Raw genomic sequence first — 24,812 nt, forward strand, 5'->3', positions numbered from 1 at the left:
AGCACAAATCAGGCAAAATGGCCGGCTAGCAAGCTCAAGTAGAGATGTTACAGTATCGAGGTGGCCACACCTACTTGGCCACACCCACCCAGTCTGCTGTGACCACCCTAGCCATGCCCACCCAGTGGGCCACACACCCCACCCTCCTTGAGGGAACCACAATGCTGATGCAGCCCTGGCACTTTGCAATAAATAAGTGGGTTTTGGGTTGCAGTTTGGGCACTCAGTTTCTAAAAGGTTCGCTAGTTTAGTGTGTCTTGTGAACAATACTTATGTGTGGAAAAGGCAAAACAAACCAAAATCTGGCTAATTTCTTCTGGTCGTTTGTGAAGTACAGCAATTCCATTAACTTCCCGCAGCTCATCTCCAACATGGACAAGACCTAGGAAGGAAACACGAAAAATATGAGGTCAACCATCTATTTTAGATAGCAAAAGCTCCATATATGTGTGGCATGTAGCAAATCTGATGACTCACAATAGAAAAGTAAGTCCCATCCCAAGTAAGAAAATGTTACCAAAAGCCTACCGTATTTCCAAGCCTGGGATCAGAAGAAACAGAAATTAAACCTTAAAATCATCTGCGAAGCTCACCAAATGATCTTAAAACAGTCATTTCCCCATATTTGCATGTTATTCTAAGGAGAAAAGATGGGATGGTCTTGAGCAGAAGCCAGCAACCATATGTGTCTCCAGTTCTGACAGTTCCAGGAAGCCTAGGATCAAGAGCTACCAGAAATTGGCAGCAAAATGGAGATTTGTAGACATAATCTCTCCCAACCTTATCCTGTTCTGGCAGCAGCTACCTGCACTGAGCCCATAGCAGAATGTCATACGTATTTGTTTGTTTTTAAATCTGAACTAAAAATTTTAAAATACAGTTTGCCAACAAGCAACATTGATTGCGGTCCCCCAAAATAATTGAAACAACAACAACAATCCTCTCCTGCTTTAGAACAGGGGTCTCCAACACCTGGTCCATGGACTGGCATCTGGCCGTGGCATGCCAGCAATCAGGCTGGGCAAACATGCGAAGGATGCAAGCAGCATGCGAAACCACGCCCCCTCTGGTCCACAGAAAAAACTCTCTCCATGGAACCAGTCCCCGGTGCCCAAAAGGTTGGGGGCCGCTGCTTATATGATAGGTTCCTTGTTCCTAATTATTAATTCCTAGTTACTGAGTTTGCTTCTCCACTGCACAATGTGAAAGGAAAATATGTCTTGATTTCCTGTCCCTGGACTACATCCCTATAATCAGGCCTTGCTGGCTAATTCCTGATGGGTGGCAGAGTCCAAGAGCATCTGTGGTACCACAGCTTCTATAGCTTTGAATGCAGTTATGAAAGATGAATCATTTCTCACCATTCCATCATTTTCTTTTTCTATCTAAGGTAGATTTAGTTAAAATATTAATATGTTTTTTATAGTTCAAAGGAAGTTTGCAGCTCCTTTTATCAAAAATTGATTTTTTTTTACTGTACTTACTCAGTCCTTGGTTAAATTTTCAAACAGTTTAGAGACAATAATACTCATCATCTCTCTCAGCTTTCACTACAAAGCTTTGTTTCACTCAATTTCATTCAGCTTTATTTCACAAAGCACGGAAAGTGTTGCTCTGGTAACCCTCCAAGAAATAATAATAATAATAATAATAATCATCATCTTTGGGAAACCCACACAATTCTGGATACTCCTATGGTAATAATTCATAAGGAAGGAATTACAGGACCTTTCAGAATTATATTCTTTATAACCTACAACTTCAACTTGAATTCTGCAGGCTACCAAAAATACACCCTTTCCACACTTGGATCCAAGTACATCTGCTAGAAGTGAACTTGACAGGCGTTACTTGTGCTGGCAAATCAATCTTGATATAATTTAGGAATAGGAAAACATAAATAAAAGATGCTATTCTTCCAATACAAAAATGTCCAAAATTTCCAGCACTAGTGCTGTGATCCACCTGACCTACAGAAGAGAATCAAAGTCTCATATGTTTTTCAGAAAAAATAAAAATCCTAAGCGGACTCAGAGAAAGCTTGTCTTCTCTCATTAAAAAAAAGGAATTCTGCAATTTAGGGAAACATACCACTGCGATCAGCTGCCCCTCCCCTCATGATGCGGGCAACAATTACAGCCCCTGTGTGTTCATCCCTCCTGATAGTTGCACCCTAAAGGAGAAACAAAAGACCCATCAGCGCACAGCTCTAGCCTGGCACATCAGAATAGGCTTGGTCAATTAAGCCTAAAAGAAAAACCTCATAACATATGATGGTCAAATACAAGCTGGGGAGAACCTAGAGCAAGATATGAAAACAATACTCTCGTCTCGTTTTTTGATCCCACTCAGCAATTAATATTCATTATGACATGGCCTCTGGAAATTCTATGTAGCTGTAACAGTTAATAGCTACGGCTAGTTCTATCCTCTGTGAATTTAACCAAGTCCACTTTAATGCAACCTAATCCAAGATTAATAGAAGTGATTCTATTAATTATAAGATGCATGAAGAAATGTTTTCTTTGATCTGTCCTGCTACATCTGCTGCAATTCCAGCTGATTCCCCAAGTACTTCCTCTTGTTAATAACGGGATTGTTTATTAATAGGAATATTACACTTTTTCATTTTTTCAGGATAAAAGTCCTCATAAGGTTAATAATCATACTATAACAATATTCAATACACTATTCATTGAAATAGAATAAATAAAATATCAGCAGCAGATAAAAGCACTGTACTCTAAAATGAACCAGTGCAAGCTGTAATACATAATTCTAGAAATCCATAAAAAGAGGGCTATAAACAATTCCCAAATCAGGACATTCCTGGAGATCCTGGTATTCCCTGATGATTCTGCTAGAGACAGAATGAAATTCATTCAGTTCACATGTTTATGCTACATATAGACTTACTTAATGACAGCCCTGTTTGGTGACGGTTTGATGGTACAATAGCGCTGGAAAAATAACTTTACAAGCAGTCCTCACATTTATGACCATGGTAGCTTCCTCACAGTCACATGATTTGAGATTTGAGCACTTCACAACTGGCAAGCATTTGTCACCATTATAGCATTCCTTGTTCACATAATTGCCATTTGCATACTTCATAAGCTAACCCAATAAGCAGAATCAATGGAGAAGCTGGCAGTAAAATCACGCATCACGGTCACATGATGTCACACTTAGTGAACATGTTATTTAACAACAGAGTTACCAGTCCCATTTGTGGTTGCTAGGCAAGGACTACCTGTACTTTGATCATTTCCTATGTGCCTATCCCATTCCTAAACATAAATACAATTCAGGCATTACTTACAGGGAAAGTACTTTTATAAATTCTGAAACTGAGTTCACATCTCAACAATGATATATGCAAATGCATATATAATTATGGGAATACCTATACAATCTAAATTAAATCAGGAATATGGCTGGCAAAACATGTATATGAGACACCGAAAATATGTATATTAATAGAAAAAATGTTCAAGAAAATGTGAATACATTCTTAAATAAATTTAAAATATGGGGAACATGTAGAAATGAGTTCAAATTAATTTAACATAGGAGAGTAAGAAACTGATATATTTCCTGTTTATTCACATATGAAAGTTGGAGCAAAACTCAGGATTACATATGTTGAGCTTAAATCTCAGACAGACGATTTATCAGATAAGTTCCAAATATTTAAGGACTTTAAAATCTAATAAATCTTTACTTACATCTATCTATTAACAGAAAACCAAAACAACTGTGCTGAAAAAGGAACTAACACAAATTGGTTCACAATTCCCACAATGCCTTGTCATTGCCTATATTGGCCTGGGTTGCCATAGTTTGGAAATGAGAAGCTATTAGCTTTGGATTCTATAACACCAGAATGAAATCATTAAGGAATCTGATTGGCAGCCAGTTTGGAGCACAAGATTCAAAATACTTCTTCACAGAATAATCATGTTTACACAACATACTAAATCAGATGGTGTTTGGCTTACTGTGCCATCCAAATATGAAAATATGGACATTTTATGGGTAGGACAGAAGCTGTTAATCATGCTGGAAGTAGTCAACACTGCCAAGGAGATTCATCCTTACAGAACCATCTTTACTTCTCCACTCCTTTTCTGTTTTTATCCTCTGGAATCATTTTTATATCTAAAAAATGTCCCGTAGTTATTTTAATCCCAACAGCTTTTTGTTCTTATCAGCATCAAGCATACATACCAGAGGTTCTTTATTCTTTACTAGACGAACTATTTTCACTGATTCTTCATCAAAATCATCGTCAATATTATCCAACAATGGAGGGAGAACAGGGTCAAAATTCTTCTGAGCAACAGTATCATGCACAACAAGCATCGCCTTGGGACAAAGGGAGACAGGAAACAGAGAACAATAAAATAAATAGACAGGTGAAAACAGAAACACATTAAAGTTTTCTTCAATGCCCCTGTGACTGTGAAGACACTAGAAACAAGACTTCTTCTCCAGTGTCTGTATTACATTTGTGCTAGCCTCATTTCACCATCACAGTAGAAATATCCAGGCTAGGCAGGAAAATGTTGTATTTCTCTCTGCTGCTTGCAAATTCTAACCTGTTACAAACATATGTCGCCAGGTTCTGCTCAGCAGCACTTAAAATCTCTGATTCCTGTGCCTCAAACTAGCCTTAATGTTTCCTTGTATTTATCTAACGTTTCTACCCTTGCCTATCGATTTTTTAGACTTTTTAAATATTTTCTAGCTTTTTTTTAAATTGTATCTTTTATGTTTTTTAATTTTGTGAAATTTTTGTTTTAATGCTTTTAGGTGTTTAAAAATTATTGGTTGTATTCCACCTTCATTATGTTAGTCTATAAAGGGTTGGCAACCTTGGCTCTTTTATGACTCATGGACTTCAACTCCCAGAATTCCTGAGGCAGCATAGCTGGCTCAGAATTCTGAGAGTTGAAGTCCACGAGTCATAAAAGAGCCAAGGTTGCCTACCCCTGGTCTATAACCATAATAAAGATTTGATTGATTCATTCATTGGTTGGGTTTCCTTATTTGCTGTTTCCAACAGTTACATTAGGTTCAAAAGAAAAGCCACCATCCAGATGCTTTCTTTACAGTGGGCTCTGTTTCATCACTGACTCCACTTTAAGCTACTTCAACAAGCTTTCTCAAAATAATAGTACCCCATTCTCATAATCAATGGTCAACATGACTATTTTTATAGAAGATGAGGGAAATTATAGTCCAACAGGTTTGTAATAAAGGATCAAAATAGATATTGGTATGTTTATTCTGGGTTGTTATGCCTCCAACCTTTCTGTTCAACATCTGTAACCATGCAGGGCAGTGAATAGGTTTTCACAATAAAACTGGGACTGTTCAATTAAACCCAATATGACAACATAATCCAACCTTTACAAATAGGTAGAGAGCAGCTCTATCAACTCCAAAGCATTTCAAGTAAACTTGTCAGGCCATCATCCAAGACACCATTTTTTAAATTCCTCTTTATTTGCAAAATCTAATCATTACATAATATAATAATTAAGAAGAAAACTTCCAAAGGCTTTGATTATATAATTATCTTGCCTTAAAAACAGAACTTGGGAGGTGGGAAGACATTTCTAGACAATAGTTTGATTCACTTGGAAATTCCTAATGTTTTCCCAGAAATTCTTCCATCTTTGTTTTCACTTGTTAAAAATCAGATGAGGGATTAAGTTATCTGATACCTTTAGATCTGGCAGGACAATATTTTTATCAGGACATTCACCTGATATTCCAACATACTTAATTAAAATATTTATCACAAATACCATAAAGGATCAAGCCCTGTAGGTTTATTTCAAATCCAAACATGAGAAATCCCAGGATTTCTGCAGTCAAAATCAATGATTTAAACATCTAATGCTTCTTAGGAATAATGGGATCTAGACCTCAAGTGTTTACGATATTGCTGCCAGACAGTTATTCCATTAAAGCACAGATACCAAGTATTTTGTTTAGCAATTTGATAGTTTGTAAACTGTTTTAGATTCAGGAAATTGTTAATAAAGATGCTTATTCCTTTTTCCAAGCCGTTCTCTTGTCTCATCATCTTGTCAGATAAATTTTGTTCTGCAACTATCATTTATTCAATAATATGTTTTGGACATAATCAGTGCATAGACATTATTATGACATTGTTGATAACCTGGCTATCTATTTCTGACTCCAGTTTTCAAAAGTATTTTGAAAACGAGTCTTTTACATTTTATAGGCTTGCATATTTTTTCCTCTGCCTAAAATCTTTAGGTTCTTTTCGTATCCAATTTTTGCTTATCTCTTATATCTCCATAAACCAAAACAGATCTATTTCCCATAAAAAGCTGCTTATTCTTTATACTTAATTCCAAAGTTTTATTGTAGTTTCAATATTCCAAATTTCCTTGGATCTTTATTCCACTTATAATTTCCTAAGATCAAAATCTTATTTGGCTTTTTGCTGTTCATTTCAGATTTTTTTAAGTTCTTAGCCTTATAATTAATATTCTTCTTGTTCAAATTGAAGAAAAGCTGACCTAATTTTTCAACGTTTCAAATTTGTTGTTCCAAAGATCTCTAAAAGCTTTACAATGGTTAACAGATAATTTCTGAAAACGATTGGTGAGGTTTGCAAACTTAGTGTCATTTAAAAAGTTTTGCCCCTATTGCAAGCAATATTGTTGATCCCATCACCTCCTAGTTCTGAAACCCACAGAAAATGGAAAGCTGCTCCTGCAGTCTTCTTACAAAAGCACTGTCCAGATCACATGCAGACATGACCCATCCTCTTCTTTTCCAGAGATGATCCAGGGAACAAGTCTCCTTACTGGTTCTTTGGTTTTGGACATGATTGTTGGCTTCGCTTTCACAGAATCATGTTCAGTTTGCCATGCTTCCCCCGGAAGTCCAAACGTGAACTGGTATCAACTTGTAATTTGCACTAAATTAAGTACTGCATTATTCAAACTTGTACTAATTGCAGCCTACCTGTACAGTGTTAATGCTGCATTGTGCTTATGTCAAAATTTGTTTTCTCTGGAGTATCTTAACTCACTCTGCCTTCTAGCTCATTATCTGATCCTGACAATTTGATGACATGATTAGGAAACTCCATGGGCTTGAGAGTCAGCTCGTTAGTTGGCCATTGTGGGTTTTGAGTTATTGTCAACTGGATCTTTACCTCAGCTGTCTTTACAGTTTTTCTTATGCTGCTTTGATGGCATTTTAATTGTTATTCGTTGTTAGCTTCCTGGCATGGAGTGAGGTTAGTAGCCATGCAAATCAAATCAAATCAAATCAATAATTAACTCAAATACCAAATTGTTGATATGTGTCATCAATACACTCTTAGTTAACAAGATAAGCTACCACCTTTGCCAAAAAATGACAATAACTGATTGATTAAAAAATCTGTAAGATACCTAACTCATACATAAATATTCATGTCAGTGCTTATAGCTTTCTATTCTGAAAAACTGTTTTTCAAAGTTGGCAACTATAGACTAGACTGGACTGGACTGGACTGGACTGGATTGGACTGGACTGGATTAGACTAGACTAGACTAGACTAGACTAGACTAGACTAGACTAGAATAGACTAGACTAGAATAGAATAGAATAGAATAGAATAGAATAGAATAGAATAGAATAGAATAGAATAGAATAGAATAGAACAACTTTAAGATGTGTGAGTTTAAACCCTCAGAATTCCCCAGTCAGCAAAGAATTTTTCAGAGTTGAAATCTATCCACTGTAAAATTGCCATGTTGAAAAAAATACAGGTAATCTAAAGTAACCTAACAATAAGCAAAATAATCTAGAATAATCTTCACTGCGCTTTAAATAGATTTAAAAGAGTTAATCAATGGCCAGACTAGTCTTTTAAATTCCCCTGCCCTGGTTAAAAAATTAAGCCATATTTTGAGCTCAGCATTCAATTTCAGTATTAATTCACTGCTGCAACAGTTGTTTGGATGACATAATCACCTAACTATAAACTGACAAGTTTGATAACTCAGATACCACAGCCAGCTATTTAGGGTACAATGGCTTGCAGATGAGTTTCAAATTAAGGTCTCTAATCATAGTTGGTCATCTAGGTTGGTTGCTGGGCAATCTCAAAAATAACAGAACATTATAGTTTATTTAAAACAATGATAGTTCTACATTATATCAAACCCAACAACAATCTATTCTTGCTGAAGACACAGGAGTAAATACTATCTATTACAAGTGTCCCAGTGATTGTCCAGTGTGTGACACAAACATGCACGAGCATTCCATTTGTTAAATATTCTTATTTGCTATAACTGATATAACAGACCCACATGTGAATATATGTTTTTATGCAGCTGGCCACCATGAAAATAAAATGCTAGATCAGATGGACAACAAGAAGCACATTCGTATTTTTGCTTTCATGAAGGAACAGTAGAATCTAACTCTTTCTAATTAAATTTTACTAATCCCACACAGCTTTTAGCAAAAGAAGCAATACAGATATCTGTGATCATATTAAAAATAATTTTACAGAATACTTGAAGAAATAATTTTTTGATTCACATGATGTGTATTTGTGTGCAAGAAAAAATTTGTTTGTCTTTGAATTCAAATACTCGTCTTCATCCCTCTTATACTGTTTTTCCCCTCTTGTTCTTGCATGTTTTATAAGATCCAAGATAAATCTAAAAAGAACACAATCCCTCTGCTTGCAAAGCAGTATTAAATATTTCATACAATGGATCCAACCTGGCAGTCAGCCACAAAGCTACAATGGAGCTCAGAGAAGAAGCACTTTTTCACATTTTAAGAAAATACAGCAATCTCAGAACAAATATACAGTCGTGACTGAAAAAAAGAGACAGGCTAGACAGCAACCATGCAGGTGCACACTATTAAAAAAAATACAAGAAAGAATGCCAAAAATGAATAAGCTAATGAACCTCTGTCAAAAAATATCAAAACTCCAATATCAATAGTTTTGCAGGTTATATTAATTGGAGTCTCACAGACCAAGCAAGCTGTAGTGTCACAAAATTCTGCATGCACTTCAGTTTAGTCAAGGTTCCAAACTTGTTTCGAAAATATTACAATCTAAATGTTAACAATATTGGTGGAAAAGGAACTCCAAAAAGAAAGGAGAGTTGAATACAAGGTTGTCTACTTCAAGGAAAAATAGCTTTTCAGAATTTTAGACAGAGAATTTTTTTTCCCCACCTACTTCCCAATTATTTTAAATTTGAAATATTAGGGACTGCACATGTGACTCTCTACATACCAAGCAAGCATGGAAATTCTACTCATCCTTGTTGTCAAAGAAAAAGTAATTTTACCTGTCTTTAAAAGACCATGGCGTTTATTTTTATCCATTCCCCTTCTGCTCACCAGAATGTATAGTAGCTCACTAGCCATTTCTGAATAGAAAAATCCACTTCCACTGGATATAATAGAAAGAAATAATTGGAGAGAGGAGGCTTTACCCATTCATTCCCTGTCCTCTGTTTTTCCAAAATAGCCCTCAAACACTTCCAAACATTTTTGTTCGCTTCTTCCTTCCCTGGGATTTCAGCAGCTAGGTTGGCACATCACACTAACCTTAAATCCAGGGTAACAAAAATATAATTGCTATATTCACTTAAGATACAATGCTTAAACAAATACGTGATGGCTTAGTTTACACAACACACTAAGATAATGGGTGGTTTGCTACAAGATGCTAACCAAAAACCATCCAACCCCATTTTTAATGTATTGTGGAAATCCATTTACTATGTACTTGCTGGCAAACTCAAAACACATGTCTCAACAGAGGGCAATTTTCTAGCATTCAGTGCTAAACTTTGCTTTTTGTCCTGTCAGGAGTCCTCAGGGGTTTGGCTTGTGATCTGACGATGTCATGGGAAAAGGTAAGGCAAATGCTCAACTTGTTTAGAGTAATGCTGAAGAGCCATTAATTAATATTTAACAGTATCATGGTCACATGAAGTATTAGTTCCACACCTGGAATACTGCATCCAGTTTTGGCCACTATGATACAAAAAAAAATAATAATATTGAGACTCTAGAAAGAGTGCAGAGAAGAGCCACAAAGATGATTAGGGGGCTGGAGGCTAAAACATGATGAACGGTTGCAGGAAATGGGTTTGTCTAGTCTAACAAAGAGACAGACTAGGGGTGATATGATAGCAATCTTCCAATATTTGAGGAGCTGTCACAGAGAAAGGGAGTCAACCTATTCTCCAAAGCACCTGAGGGCAGGACAAGAAGTAACAGATGGAAACTTATCAGGGAATGATCCAACCTAGAGTTAAGGAGAAATTTGCTGTCAGTGAGAACAATTAACCAGTGGAACAGCTTGTCTTCATCATTGGAGGTTTTCAAGAAGAGACTGCACAGCCATTTGTCCAGAATGGCATAGGGTAGGGATAGGCAACCTTGGCTTTTTTATGACTCATGGACTTCAACTCCCAGAATTCCTGAGCCAGCTTGGCTGGCTCACGAATTCTGGGAGTTGAAGTCCACTAATCATAAAAGAGCCAAGGTTGCCTACCCCTGGCATAGGGTCTCCTGCTTCAGCAGGAGGTTGGACTAGATTTCCAAAGTCTCTTCCAACTCTGTTATTCTATATTCTGTATTTAAGGGGTGCATTTTTGTCCCTTATATACTATATATATATTTGGGAAAAAAAGTCTTGGTTTTGGAATGCATGGATATCTTAAATCGCTCAAGATTTTTCATCCATTTTGTTTTACCTAAGCTGTTGCAATGAATCTCCCTCTAAAGCTCATCCACACATCTTCCTTGCCCTTACTTTAATTTACCAAATACTGATGACCTTTCCTCACAAGGTGTAACTTCTGCAGCTTGCCAATGTGTGGCTGAAGCAGGAGCAAAGTGATCCAGGCAAGGAAGCAATGTTTTCACTGGAAGCTGGAAGAAAACTTTCCATGCCAGACATTCAATGTTGCATGGGGAATTCTGTGGACAATTGGCCACTTGCTGGTCTCTTCAGTTCTTGACTTGAGACCATTCATTTAGTGACTGTTCAAAGTTACAACAGTGTTGAAAAAAATGATTTACAACCATCCCTTATACTTACAACCATCAGAGCGCCATCATGGTCACATGATCAAAATTTAGGCACTTGTTAACTGGCATATGTTTATGATGGTCCCAGGGTCATCATTGAGACTTCCCAGATAGTTTCAGACAAGCAAAGTCAATGGGAAAAGCCACTGTGATTTATTTAAAAAGGTAAAAAAAGTTGATAAAATTGGCGCAACTCACTTAATTCACTTAATAACAAAAGTCCTGTCCCAACTGTGATCATAAGTTGAGGACTACTGTAATTGGCCTGGAGCAGGACTGTCCCTTCACCCAGCTGCTGGTTCTTCTCGTCTTTGGTCATTTCTGTTCTGGCTGCCAGAGGGAACTGAACCTCATCACACCAGCCTGTTCTTTTCCTTTTCTTAGTTTTGCCCAGAGGAATACCGATCTCATGAAAGATCAACAGTGCATATATAAGGAACTGATATTCCCATCAGTATACAGATCAGAGGGCTACCGTATAGGAGTCCCATGGGAGATCAAAGACAGAAAGAAAGAAAAGCCTGGGAGGAAAAGGGAGGCTCTCTGTCATGGTTGGCTAAGTCTGCGCAGAACTAGTCAGCATACCTGAATGTGTCCACCCGTGTTATATCCCCTGTGTTTTCACAGAGCTTCATTCCCATAAGTATCACTTGCTGACAATAGACATTTGGAAAGAAAAGGATTGGGAAACAGAGGACTGTGATCCTTCAAAGGCAGAGGCACTGCACCAAACAAACTAGCTGCTGGAATCTAGTCTGTTTGGTGCAGACTAGCTGCTGCAAAATAAGGAATGATGGGGAAGGGAAGGAGAAAGTAAATATTCTCAGTGCCTCAGCTGCACACCTGGCGCAGCCAAAAGCATTGGAGAGCTTTGGATCACAGAGCTGAGAAACATCCAAGGAAAAAGGCAGTGGAAAGCTCCCAGTTCTTGCAACAAGAGATGATATTGCTTTCTGCTTTTTTATAGCTCAGAACTTTGAATCTCCTTGTCTGTTTCAAAGCAGCTTGCAAGTTTCTGTTCAGCCCCAAAGTACTCTTTTTCTTCAGCCCATAGATTCATTCACTGAATAGAAAATAACATGTGTTGCAGTAGCCTCATGGTAGAGGTACAAAAATACAATGGACTGCTATATTGGCACCATTTTCGGAAGTGATAAATTGTCCCTCTTTCTTGGGAGGGTGGGGAAAAAGCATCTTCATGAGGGTTAAAGGAGAATCAGGCTTAAATATGTAAGTAAAGTTTATTATAAATATAATAATCCCTAATCAGCATGAAGGTCTTCTACAAAATCTAAGTACCTATCTAAGTACCATTCAGTATGCATATTTAAAGCCACATTTATTTTTTAGCAGATTGGTTAACAGGATTTCTCTCTCTCTCTCTCGCTCTCTCTCTCTCTCTCTTTTTTTTTTTTTTACTGTCATGACTTGAAATAGTTCTCTGTTCTATGACTGGTTGGCTTGAATGCCTCCTTTCTCTTAAAAAGCACTAAAAGCCAAAGAAAAGGGTCATAGGAGTTGGTCCTACCACCCACCCTCCAAGGATGTCATGGGCTGCCTGTGGCTCATGAACCCCAGAACATCCATTTTTGCTGTTTATAGGTCTTATGTACACATATACTTTTTATATTTCAGATAAATACAGCTGCATAATTACATATGTCTGCCACCCACTCCCATTCCCAGCCAAGTGGAAAAGAAGTCTTCACTGGGTATATTAAATGTAATCTCTTTTAATTTTCAATTCTTTTGTGCATGGGCTTTCTTTTAAACTAGTAGATTCTGAATTTATAATAGACCTCTGCAATTCGAATGCCTTTGTCTTCAGTTTCTTAGTCAGTACAAGTTATTAAAACACTCTCATTAAAACCCTGTTTATTATCTGCATATTCAAATCTAATGGGAAGGAAAGTAAAGCATTCCCTTGTGGAGTAGAAGAATAAAGTTCTGATATGATAACAAGAGGGAACAACTATTTCTGTTACAGAGAGAGAATATGGACCCAAGAAGCAAGGTGTTTAAATAAACATCAACAAATCTGCAGAAGGTAAGTAAAATTGCAGGTTAGCAAAATTCCTACCATCTGAGCACGTGCAAAGTGCTTCTTATGCTAAAAAAAAAAGCTTTCATATCCATCATCCTTCCTTTCCCTATTCATCTTCTGAAGTAGGGTAAATTATGAAAAGCTTTATTCTACTTTTCTCCCATGCAGGCTATTAAAGACACAGAATAAAAACCTTAGGGGATAACTATATTGCAGAATTCAATATAGAATTACCCATTAACCTTAAGGAGCATTAAAAAGCATTTTTTGAAAAACAAATCCCAGTCAGAATGGCTTTAAAATGAGTAGCAAGATATTGCCTGAGAATGGAGTCATAAATTCCTAAATACTGTCTTGCTCACCACTAGAGAATCAGCAGGGGTGCAGATAAACGGATCTGTAGGGCAGACCTCCCAACATTTGGGAGCAACCATGGAAGGGGAAAGAATGTCTAAAAGGCAAGATAATAAATGCAGTGTTGCAATGCAGTCCTGCCTCTTGTATGCCTTGTCACGTGCCATAAAAAAGAGAAGTATCTATAGCCACCATTTAAGACCCACACAGGGATTCTGGTATCTAGGAACAAACCCTGAGAAACTCCCAGTGCACAACTCTCTGTCTATGGTGTGGAGCTTCCCATAGCTAGGTGGCTGGAAAAGGATCTCCTTATGATGACAAGGCTGAGGTCCACTCTGGAACATCCTCCTGAATGTGTGTCTGGCACAAATGTTTCTAGTGTCATCTTTCTAGTGCCATGCATTGCTATTTGTATTTTTTCCCAACACAAACCTCCTCTGGCCCAAAAGCCCTAAGTCAAAGTTGATCTCCACTCCTCTCTTCTTATGGCCAGCCCTACTATTAGCCAAAGTGAAGCAGCCATTTCATACATCTGCAGGGTAGCTAGAACCTCATCAGCTTTAACATGTATGACTTTAATATCCAAAATTTTTCCAGCCAGCATGTGTATGTAGATTCCTTGGGGCAGAGATGGGGCAACCTGAACCTAGTGGCACATCCTTCATTCCACCTTATCACAGCATTTGTATGTTCAAGAGTGAGTATAGCTGAACATGTCAGATCCATTTTTATTTTGGAGAGTTGAAAAGATGTTTGGAGAATGGAACTGACACTTTAGAGCATCCTTAAAAACTTTGAACCCCTTAAAATTAAGCCAAATGTTCCTAAGGTGGGGGTGTTAGCATACAAAATAAATTACTTTTAGAAGTTCTTTGCCTGGGATTTAGCTGTAAATCCAAGATCTCCTGATACTTCACTTTTTAGATCCACATAGACTAGACTAGGCAGAAATCTCACAGAGAGGGCTCAGCAGATTAATAATCTTTTCTACGGATAAGAATGAAACCATACAAATCAGTTGATTTGCTGCTGCCACAAAAAAGTGCAAATATGGGTAGTCCTCAACTTATGACCACAGCTGAGCCTGAAATTTCTGTTGCTAAGCAAGACAGTGGTTAAGTGAGTTTTGCCCCATTTAATAACTTTTCTTGCCACAGTTAAGTGAATCACAGCAGTTGTTCACAGTTGTTAAGTGAATCTGGCTTCCCCATTGACTTTGTTTGTCAGAGGGTCCCAATCACATGCCCTCCCCCCCCCGGACATTACAATCATCATAAATATATGCTAGTTGCCAAGGATCCGAATTTTGATCATGTAACCATGGGGATGTTGCAATGGTCATAAATATGAAAAATAGTCATAAGTCACTTTTTTCAATGTTGTTCTAACTTTGAACAATCACTAAACGAATGGTTGTAAGTCAAGGACTATCTGTCAGTCTCAGTCTCTTTCTCACATCCCTGCTATCAATTAATGGATTCCTGGCATGATGATCTGTAGCCTTTAAACTGAATAACCGTTACACATTAACACAACCACCACTACTGGCTCCCACTTGAATCCGCACAACTTAAGTTTAAGGGGGCAATTTCTCCCTTTAAGGGACTCTCCAGCTCCCCAAATTGGAAAAAAAAAGTAGATTTCTCTGGCCTAACTCCTGCAGATCCCATCTGGGGGTCAAAGGGACACCTGGAGTAAACAAAATCAAGCACCTCCTCTGTATATACATAACCCTCCTTTCCATCAGGAAAGTTGATACAAGAAAAGATGGAAGCCATTTGAAAGGAGGGTAATGGCACTCTTTCACTCTAGAAATCGTTTCTCCACTACAAAATGGGAACATATAATTGGGCATAAGGAGTCATCTGGAGGAACAAGAGGAACAACTGCAACCAAGACAATGGCAAGATAAAAGAAATTGCAGTCCAGGGCAGAAATGCAATTTAAGTAAGCACCTTAGACCTGAAGCTCCTTACTTCTCATGAAGAAAAAAGGGAAGTAGGGAGGAAGGAAAGGGGAAACACATTCAGACTTGCATGATCATATTATTAAAACTCTATAATAAAAGTAATATTAGCTTGCATGTCTTTGCTTTCCACATTTGGTCTATTTCAGCGGTTTTCAACGTTTTCGGATCTGCTGACTGCTGATATGGCAGGGGGAGAGAAGAGGTGATAGTTTTACACACTCACCCACTGTTTGCATAGCGGCAGCCTGGTACCACGCCATGCACTGTGTGGGACCCCTGATCTATTTGACAGAAGGATGGATGGATGGACGGATGGACAGACAGAAAAGAATTAGATGTTTCAGTGTCTCTTTACTGCCTTCTTGTGGTCACTTTTGTAGCCCCAGATTAATATTCCTAACAAAATAGACTATGAGAATATTTATCATTCTCAACTAATCCTTCGGTGCCCATACTATGTGACAAATATTAATTCCAATCAAATTCTTTTATTTCTTTATGGCTGAATTCTGTAAACATTTTATTCTTTATCCATTCTCACTGACTAGAAGTCCCATCCTTACAGCAGACAGAGGGTAAAAAATCTTCTGAAGATCCTGTGAAATTGTGCAGCAGGAATCAGTTTTAGCCTGTTACACGTTAAGTTATGGCAAATGTCTAAAATTGATAAAAAGAAGAGTAAAGCCACAGTTCCCACTTGCAATACCCGAAGGACATAAATGCTTACACCAGCAGTCTTTCCTTGAATTACAAATAAGAAAGCCTTTTACCCTGAGATGGGGAGTCGAGAGCAGCTGAAGCAGTTCCTTTTCATCATTATTCATCGGTGCAGTCTGCAATTCTTCTATCACCTTAATAAAGAAAAGAGAGAGAAATTTACCCACAAACAAAACAGACAAGACAATGAATTGTCTGTTAATTTTAGGATCACACTCTAGAAAAGGACGACTGTCCAGAGCAGAAGTCCTGGAATGTATCAGAATTACACAATAACAGAGTCCAACTCTCATGTCATCCTGCAACATGCATAGAATTAAAAAGGACCAAAGAAACACAGGGAGCTGACTTGTATGAAATATTTATTGGAAGAATGCCTACTGAAATAAAGCATTTACTTTCAGCAATCTTCATTTATAAAAACGTTTCACTAATATTCTAAGAATTCCATACTCCAAAAACCAAGAAAGGCACAACTGAGGTTCTTCTAAGCAGTTTCCTTTATTGTTCCCTGTCTACAGACAGAAATCTTACCAAATTAAAGACTATTTACTCCATTAAACATATACTCTGAGAACTGCTAAGGAGAAGCTATTTTAACTCTCTCCCACTCAAACTATCTAAACTTTGCTGTCTTTTGCTCCACCGGAATGCCCTCCCCCCTTCGTGGGAATCCAGACTACATTCCACCAAAGTGCTGGGTGACTTAGCCCAGCACTTTGCTTCATGGGTGGGTGATTGCAGCCCAATGCTCCCCTGCCTAGAAGGCATAAGTAAACTGAAGGTGGCTTAATTCATCCTTGAGATCCATAAACTGAAAGCAGTTTCACTTGTTTGACTTTTGATTCATGTATGTTTTGACTAGCCACTTCCCCTAGGACAGGGGTAGGCAACCTTGGCTCTTTTATGACTCGTGGACTTCAACTCCCAGAATTCCTGAGCCAGCATGGCTCAGCTTTGAAACCTCTCCCTTTTCCCTCAGCATGGCTGGCTCGGGAATTCTGGGAGTTGAAGTCCACAAGTCATAAAAGAGCCAAGGTTGCCTACCCCTGCCCTAGGAAAACCTTTTTGCAGGGAGACAACGTTGTGCATACTTCCAGGCATTTTGTGAGAGTACTATGCACAACATGGTCTCAGAATTTCAAGATTGTCATCCAGTCAAAAAAAAAAAATGGCAATGTCTGGATTTACTTCTTGACTGGCAACATCGTATTCAGCCTTGCTGGAGAAAGCAGACTGTCCATGTTGATATTTTCTGAACATACAGAATGTTTTCTAATGCTAAGTTAAGATCCCTCATAAAGAAAGAGCAAAGAATGTAATGGATGTACTGTAATTTCTGAGAATTCCTCCACAATCAATCGTATCTCACTAACAATTCAGAAAGGAAGCAATTCAAAACTGACAAACAGAGGAGAGGATGTCCAATCCTATCCATGCATCAATTCTCGATTCTAAGTTGTGCCACCCAGCAATTTCCTCCAGTTCTAATATTTAGGCAAAGTGATCCAGAGAAGCCCTTCTCCCACATTGCCATTTGATGTGAAAAGGATGCCCACCAAAACTTTCATCTTGCAATCCCACAGCTGTTCTTTAAAGCAGTGTTTCTCAGCCTCAGCAAGTTTAACACTGCAGTGAAAAAACGGCACATTGAAGACAACTCTTCATTCTGTTTCCTTCCCTTTGCTCTCTCCCTGATGAACTTACATCTTCAGCAAGAGCAGAGGCGTTATGCAGTACTGGGACCGGACTGTGTTGTTCATAATGGCACAATTTTTCATGAATCTGAAACAGAAAACAGACAATATGCACATGTACACATGTACAAAACCTCCAGTGGTTTGAGCTATCTAAGAAACAGATCCTTTCAAGACAAGATTTATTTAAATCAAATGTAATATCTAACATGTGAGACTGTGGAAAAGAAAGACTACTCCAATTTCCCATTTTACTCTCAATCAGTTTGAGAACCTATATAGTGACTAGAGCATAACAGGCTTCTTTTAAAAATAAATAAATAAATCTGTGGCTACAGCAGCATCTGCTGCCTGATGGCTCTTGCAATTTTTATCTTCTTAGCACAGGATGCTTGAGGGCTGAGATGGCAGGACTGCAAAACAAATATTCTTTAGGTGGGAAAGCTCCAGGTTGGCCAGGAGCTATCAAGGATACCCTCTCTACAACTCAGTGCATCTTTCAAAACAACAAAAAATCATATTCTATCCCCAAAGCAGAAATACACAAAATATTTATGGTGTGAACAATCCTCCTGAGCCCCAGTGTTTCTCCATGAGTTACCATGTATTTATTTATTTGTGATTTTTACAGGTAATACAGAAAAATTAGTAACATGTAAGAAGTTACATATTAATGGTTTTGAATTCTTTATTAATTCAGTTTAGGCCAATAAATAATATGGAATAATTGTTAATAGTTTATATATAATATATACATGTCCTTATAATATAATATATAATTATAACATAATATTTAATAATAATATATTAATTAGTTGTATTTGATTTTAGTTAGGTTTAAACAGAAATTGCTTCCAGTTAAAATTCACTCAGATGAAATTCTCATTCCAGGTTCTGACCACTTTTTGGACTAAATATCTGTACAAAAGGTTAGGTGCCTTGATTCCCCAGCAGGAGGATTGTGTGTCCAAATTCCCAGTTTTTCTATCAGACTAGTATCTTATATATCTAATCAGGGAGCTAAACATTTGGTGAAGCATTTTGCCAATCCTATTTTAGTTCTATTCTTTGAATATTGATTATTTTCCTTGAATTCCACATACTACACTGTTTGATTTCTCACTAGTCTCTCAGTCTCTTCCCTGGGCATTTTTGGACATGCCATGAAATTAATATTGTTAATTTGGAGGAACAAAGATATGATTTGGCTTATGGCGACTATACAATACCGTAGGTTCAGGTTGCACACAATGTCTTACCAAATTGGTCATTGATGAGACACAACAAGTTGCCTTCTGGGTATTCTGTGATTGACCACAATCAACTATGGCAATCATGTTGTGAATGGACTGGATCCCATTCTATGACTACTATTTTGCAGGAAACCCACAGCATACTTTCCAGTTCCAAATTTGACTAAAGGGCTGAAAAAATTTACATCTCCTGTAACAATACATCACCCATAACCCAACCAAAATAATTATAAGTTTCTTAAAGAAGAACTATGCACTATTGGTACAGTGCATAGGCATTGATGTTGCAGAAACAGAATTCATCTACTTGTATTTCTTCTGAATTCAATGTTCCCTCCAAAAGTGTTTCTATCCATTGTTATTAACTGAAAATACAGTCCAAGTTCTGCAGAGAGCTTTGTAAACTCATGTTATCAAAAAATAATGTTTACAAACAAAATGTAAAAATCTAGTGGTTTCCTTTCCTTTCAAATTGTGAGCAAAGACCTTGAATACAAGCTTTATTAACAGGCTTATTTCAAGGAGATTCAGTGTGTTTGTTTGTTTGTTCATTTTTACAAGTAGATTCATTTGCAGCAAGATCCAATTTGTTTAAAAACAGGAATTTGAAGGCCGTTATTTGTGGGCTAAAATGCTGCCCTTCTAAATCTAAATTGTTTGCCTTGCATATTTAACTCCAATTCACCAGGATGCTGAACTGCAAATCTGTGCTGACAGAAGAGTAGACTCTTCCATTCCATGAAACAGTTAAAGTTCTTTAACAATATGGCAGACTTGTAAACAACTTCAATGAACTTTGATTTCACAGACCTTGTTTAACAAACTTGGCCAAAACAGACAAAATCTAGCCATTCTGCATGCTAGTGCACATGCATAAAATCCTGGTAGTCATTTTACATACAGATAGTCCTCGGCTTACGATCGGTCACTTAGTCACCATTCAAAATTATGACAGATCCTGAAAAATTTCCGATGGCCACTCCTTCCCTACAGTCACATGACCACATTTTCAACATTCAGCAATTGGACCACATTTACAGGGTTCACTTTACCACCCCCTCATTCACTTAACCACTGCTGCAAAAAAAGTTGTAAAATGGGTGTGTCATGCGATGACCCAATTAACAACCATCATGGCTTTCGACCATAGGCTCTAGTTGAGGACTACCTGTGTACATTTGTTAGTTTATATATGCATAAAATGTGTAAAATGCATAAAACACACATGCACCTGGATTTAATAGACACTCCCTCCTCCCACTAACCATTAAACCCTTCATTTAATTAGCATCATAAAATCAGGAATTATTTCACTGACAAACTTTCTTTCATTCCATCTGATTCACTAACAAAACATCTATGCAATTAGAACCAGAGGATGAGAAGACTAATATCTCTTAATATTTCATTTCTCTCAATTGCATTTGTCTTTTCATTCATGAATTATGCATTTGTTTTCAGGAGCCCAAGTTTCACTATTTTCAATTAAAATTCAGTTTTCTGTGCCTACAACTTAAAGTGTCTTCCATCCAATTGACAGGTTATTTTCAGGAATTCTATCATGCATGTGGGATAACACTAGCAAGTATAGAGGTTGTCAAGTTTCAATCAGATTGGATTAAGTATTCTTATTTTACAAGACAAGTTAAACAGCCATAGCTTTTTCTCTAAGCATAACTTTCCAAATTGGTTTTTTCCCATCACTTTTTTTTTTTTTTTTGGTAACTTGTCCATGCTGTTGCAAATCATTTCCTTGTCCCTTTAGAAAATGTTATTTCCCATTCATGGTCATAAGAAGCCAAAGAATTATCACATGTTTTGTTTTCCAAATATTTCCAAATCCAATGCATATAATCACCTGTGTGTTCAAGCAGGAAATTGTATGTTATGAAGTGGAAAGGTTTGCATTATTTATCTTTACTGATTACAGCCTAAGAATATCAGAAGAGCTTTAGACCTACTAAAGCTATTTCTCCAGGGATCATCAGAAGATTCCACAGGGATGGGGTAGGGTAAAAAAAACACACCCTCAAACAACAAATAGATAGCGACAACTGTATAACTGAGGCCCAGCTCTTCTGTATGTGCACTCACATTATGCTCAAGAACAAGGGGCAGGGCTTTAATTGCACAGTCACAACTGCCATCTTGATTCCTACCACCACCATCCCATATTCTGCTTATTATGATCAATGGCCCACAAAGAAAATACAACACAATATTCTCAAAGTCTGATAGATTCTGGCAGTCTTAGCTTCCACCACTTTTTTATCACACCACTGGACCCTAGATTATGTAAAATTTTTACTATTAATAAACCAAAAAAAGGGCCCCAGCCTGGGTGAAAATTCAAAGTATCTTTGAGAAACTATGGAATGTATGTTGTGGGTGTTCAAAAACTTTATGTGTGCTCAGAAACATGCTCTGCAGCATATTTACACGTCACAATGTCCAATTTTGAGACCCAAGTTTGAATATCAGAAAAAGAGGAAAACTAGGAAGCTAACAGCAAGATTTTCTCTAAAGAAAAATATTTACTTTCATTAAGCAGCTGAGACTTCTCTCACTAAAAATGTCTCTCAGGAATACCATCTCCTCCTTATGATTGGAGTCAGGCCTCAGCTGTGAGGTCAGGAGGGCAAGCGTCTCATGCAAACCTAAAGGATCAATATAAAAGGGACTGGTCAGAATGCCCATGATCAAATTGTAAAATAGCATTTTACAGAGGTTTAATCTATTCCAAAAAAGGACTTTATAACATTACTTTGAAATATCAGCTTAAAGCCAGAAAATTGGAAGAAAGAAATCCCTTAAAGCAGTGTCTCTCAAACTTGCAACTTTAAAATGTCTGGACTTCAACTCCCAGAATTCCTTAAAGTTTACTTTTCATATTTCTGGAGATTCCAGTTCCAAATCCAAACTTTTTTTTACTGAACAAGCCAGTCCATGTCTGCAAAACAATAACAGTGATGACAGAAAATGTACTTTCATCCTGAAGCCTATTCTTAGAATTCCATCTCACCAGGAAAATCTTTTAGCATGTTTTGCTATTATTTTGGTACCCAGGCTTTCAAGAATCTTTTTCTTTGTAGATTTTGTATCTTTTATTTATTCCACTGAATACAAGATTGCTTTTAGCAACCAATTCTACCTACTTCACCTATCTGATTATGATCACTTTTGCACCATTTTTGTATATGTAAGTTCAGAGCTCCATACCAGCAGGATCAGAGTCAAAATGGGACAGATAAGGAAAAAAGGAACGATTAGTTGAAAACTATTCTAACTCTGTACAAATGGCTTCTTACAATGGGAGCGATTAACTCAAGGAGAAAAGCCTTAATCATCATGTACATCCTTGAATGCTGGACATCAGCTAGAAAAGAAAACTGGAGTCAAGAGAAAGGTAGAACTTCATTGTTCTTAGAATAGGTATTAGTAACTTCTGGGCTGGAGCAATGCAATGCCATAGGTACCAAAAGTAAACTTTTTAAAATATTGTATAAAAAAGTAAAGCACATAAATCAAAATCAATTAAACATATTTATTTCACATTGGAAGTCAACAGTCACCATCTGGTGCAGAGTTTTCCAAACTTGAGAATTTCAAGATCTGTGGACTTCAACTTCCAGAATTCCCCAACCAGTTTGAAGTTCCAAGTTTGAAAAACACTGATCTAATGGCATGGTACATGTGGCCATACCTGCCACATCACATTGTCAATTACTAATCCCCTCTTCTCAAGATTATAAATCTAATCTATTCTGGATAACTACATCTTCCAAATATCTACTGGGAATTCTGTCCCAATTCAGTTGAACTGGCAATACCTCAGGGCCACAGATATGGGAAAACTGATTTATAATCTGAAAAAGAAATGGCCAAAGGGCACTGCTTTTTGTTTTTTTACATTTTATATAGGTTTAACGAGATTAGATTTCCTTTTGTTGTTGTTACATTTGCTTTGTTTTTTTACTATCAGCTTACTTTAAACTACGCATGTGTTTATGTACATGAATAGCACTAGAAACTGACTTATCTTTAGAGGCTTCTGGATCTCTAATTTCATGTAAGATAGTTACAGAAAAATACATTTTTAAAACATAAACTGAGAATGATATAATGATTAAGGTAGCAGAAATACCTGAATCTTCAGATAGGACGGGCATGGTATGTTTCTTGCTCACTATCTACAGATCCACGAGATCAATCCACTTTCAACAGCTATAATTTCCACACCAACAGAATGCCTGTAATCAAAGAAAAGATAACACTGTTTGTTTGACAATTTGAAAGAATGTTAAAATATTTGCTTTCTAAAGTCAAATACAGATAGAATTATCTCTAATTCAGTTATTGTATGGCTTCATTGCCTTTGCTGTTTGGAGCAATTATTAATAATGGTTGGTAGAAAGGGACAAATTGATCCAAACTGGAAGAAAGGATGGAAGTGATCAGAAGACACATCATTGTGGAAAGATCTGCCTTAAAAATGGATAAATCCAACTGAGTTCACAACTACATAAATACATCCCCCATGTGCAGGTATCAAAAAGCTTAATGCAAACATGCAGTTTGATGACTCTCCCAGGAGCATCACAGGCCTATCATGTAAAGCAGGGGTGTCAAACTGCCAGCCTGAGGGCCGGATGCGTCATGCTGAAACCGCGCCCACCCCAGCTCTGGCAATGGGGAAAAAGTCGCGATATGTCGTGACACGTTATGTGATGTTCTGAGTTTGACACCCTGATGTAAAGGAATCCTGGCCCAATGAGGCTTTCATCATCATCATCATCATCATCGTAGTAGTAGTAGTAGTAGTAGTAGTAATAAAGTTGGAAGGGACCTTGGAGGTCATCGAGTCCAACCCCTACTCAGGCAGGAAACCCTATACCATTTTGGACAAATGGCTGTCCAATCTCGTCTTTAAAACTTCCAGTACTGGAGCATTCACCGCTTCTGGAGGCAGGTTGTTCCACTGGTTAATTGTTCTAACTATCAGGAAGTTTCTCCTTAGTTCCAGGTTGCTTCTCTCCTTGATTAGTTTCCATCCATTGCTTCTTGTCCTGCCTTCAGGTGCTTTGGAGAATAGCTTGACTCCCTCTTCTTTGTGGCAGCTCCTGAGATATTAGAATACTGCTTTCATGTCCCCCCTCATCCTTCTCTTTGTTAAACTAGACATACCCAATTCCAGCAACCATTCCTTATATGTTTTAGCCTCCAGTCCCCTAATCATCTTTGTTGCTCTTCTCTGTACTCTTTCTAGAGTCTCAACATCTTTTTTACATCGTGGTGACCAAAACTGGATGCAGTATTCCAAGTGTGGCCTTACCAAGTCATTGTAAAGTGGTATTAATACTTCACGTGATCTTGATTCTATCCTTCTGTTAATGCAGCCCAGCACTGTGTTGGCTTTTTTGGCAACTGCAGCATACTGCTGGCTCATATTTAAGTGATTGCCCACTAGGACTCCGAGATCCCTCTCAATCCTGAGCAACTTTAAGAAGTGTGGATTTCAACTCCCAGAATTCTGCTTCTTAAAGCTGCTGAGTTTGAGAAGTACTAGTCTAAACTACTATCAAAGTCTCCCCTGCACTCCTACCTATCACAACCTTCCTATTCCTCATCTAGCATTGGCAATATGATAACGCCCGCTTCGTGGA

The 24,812-nt window shown here is 37.6% G+C and overlaps 1 protein-coding gene across 4 annotated transcripts in view; it reads right to left on the reverse strand.

Moving 5' to 3' along the window:
• The window catches only part of MPP3 (membrane palmitoylated protein 3), a 128,603-nt gene that overhangs the window by 66,835 nt on the left and 36,956 nt on the right, over window positions 1-24,812 (reverse strand). For all 4 annotated transcript variants that reach the window (XM_039368420.1, XM_039368419.1, XM_039368422.1 and 1 more), the window contains 7 exons: window positions 23,294-23,399; window positions 21,688-21,806; window positions 17,907-17,984; window positions 16,253-16,333; window positions 4,231-4,368; window positions 2,092-2,173; window positions 297-382 (listed from right to left, as the gene is read on the reverse strand). In XM_039368420.1, the coding sequence (XP_039224354.1) occupies window positions 297-382; window positions 2,092-2,173; window positions 4,231-4,368; window positions 16,253-16,333; window positions 17,907-17,984; window positions 21,688-21,806; window positions 23,294-23,318 (609 nt within the window). In that variant the 5' untranslated portion in view covers window positions 23,319-23,399. The remainder of the gene's footprint in view (window positions 1-296; window positions 383-2,091; window positions 2,174-4,230; window positions 4,369-16,252; window positions 16,334-17,906; window positions 17,985-21,687; window positions 21,807-23,293; window positions 23,400-24,812) is intronic.

This window comes from Crotalus tigris, unplaced genomic scaffold (assembly GCF_016545835.1).
Source record: "Crotalus tigris isolate CLP2741 ecotype Arizona unplaced genomic scaffold, ASM1654583v1 scf7180000020776.491700, whole genome shotgun sequence".
NCBI lineage: Eukaryota > Metazoa > Chordata > Lepidosauria > Squamata > Viperidae > Crotalus > Crotalus tigris.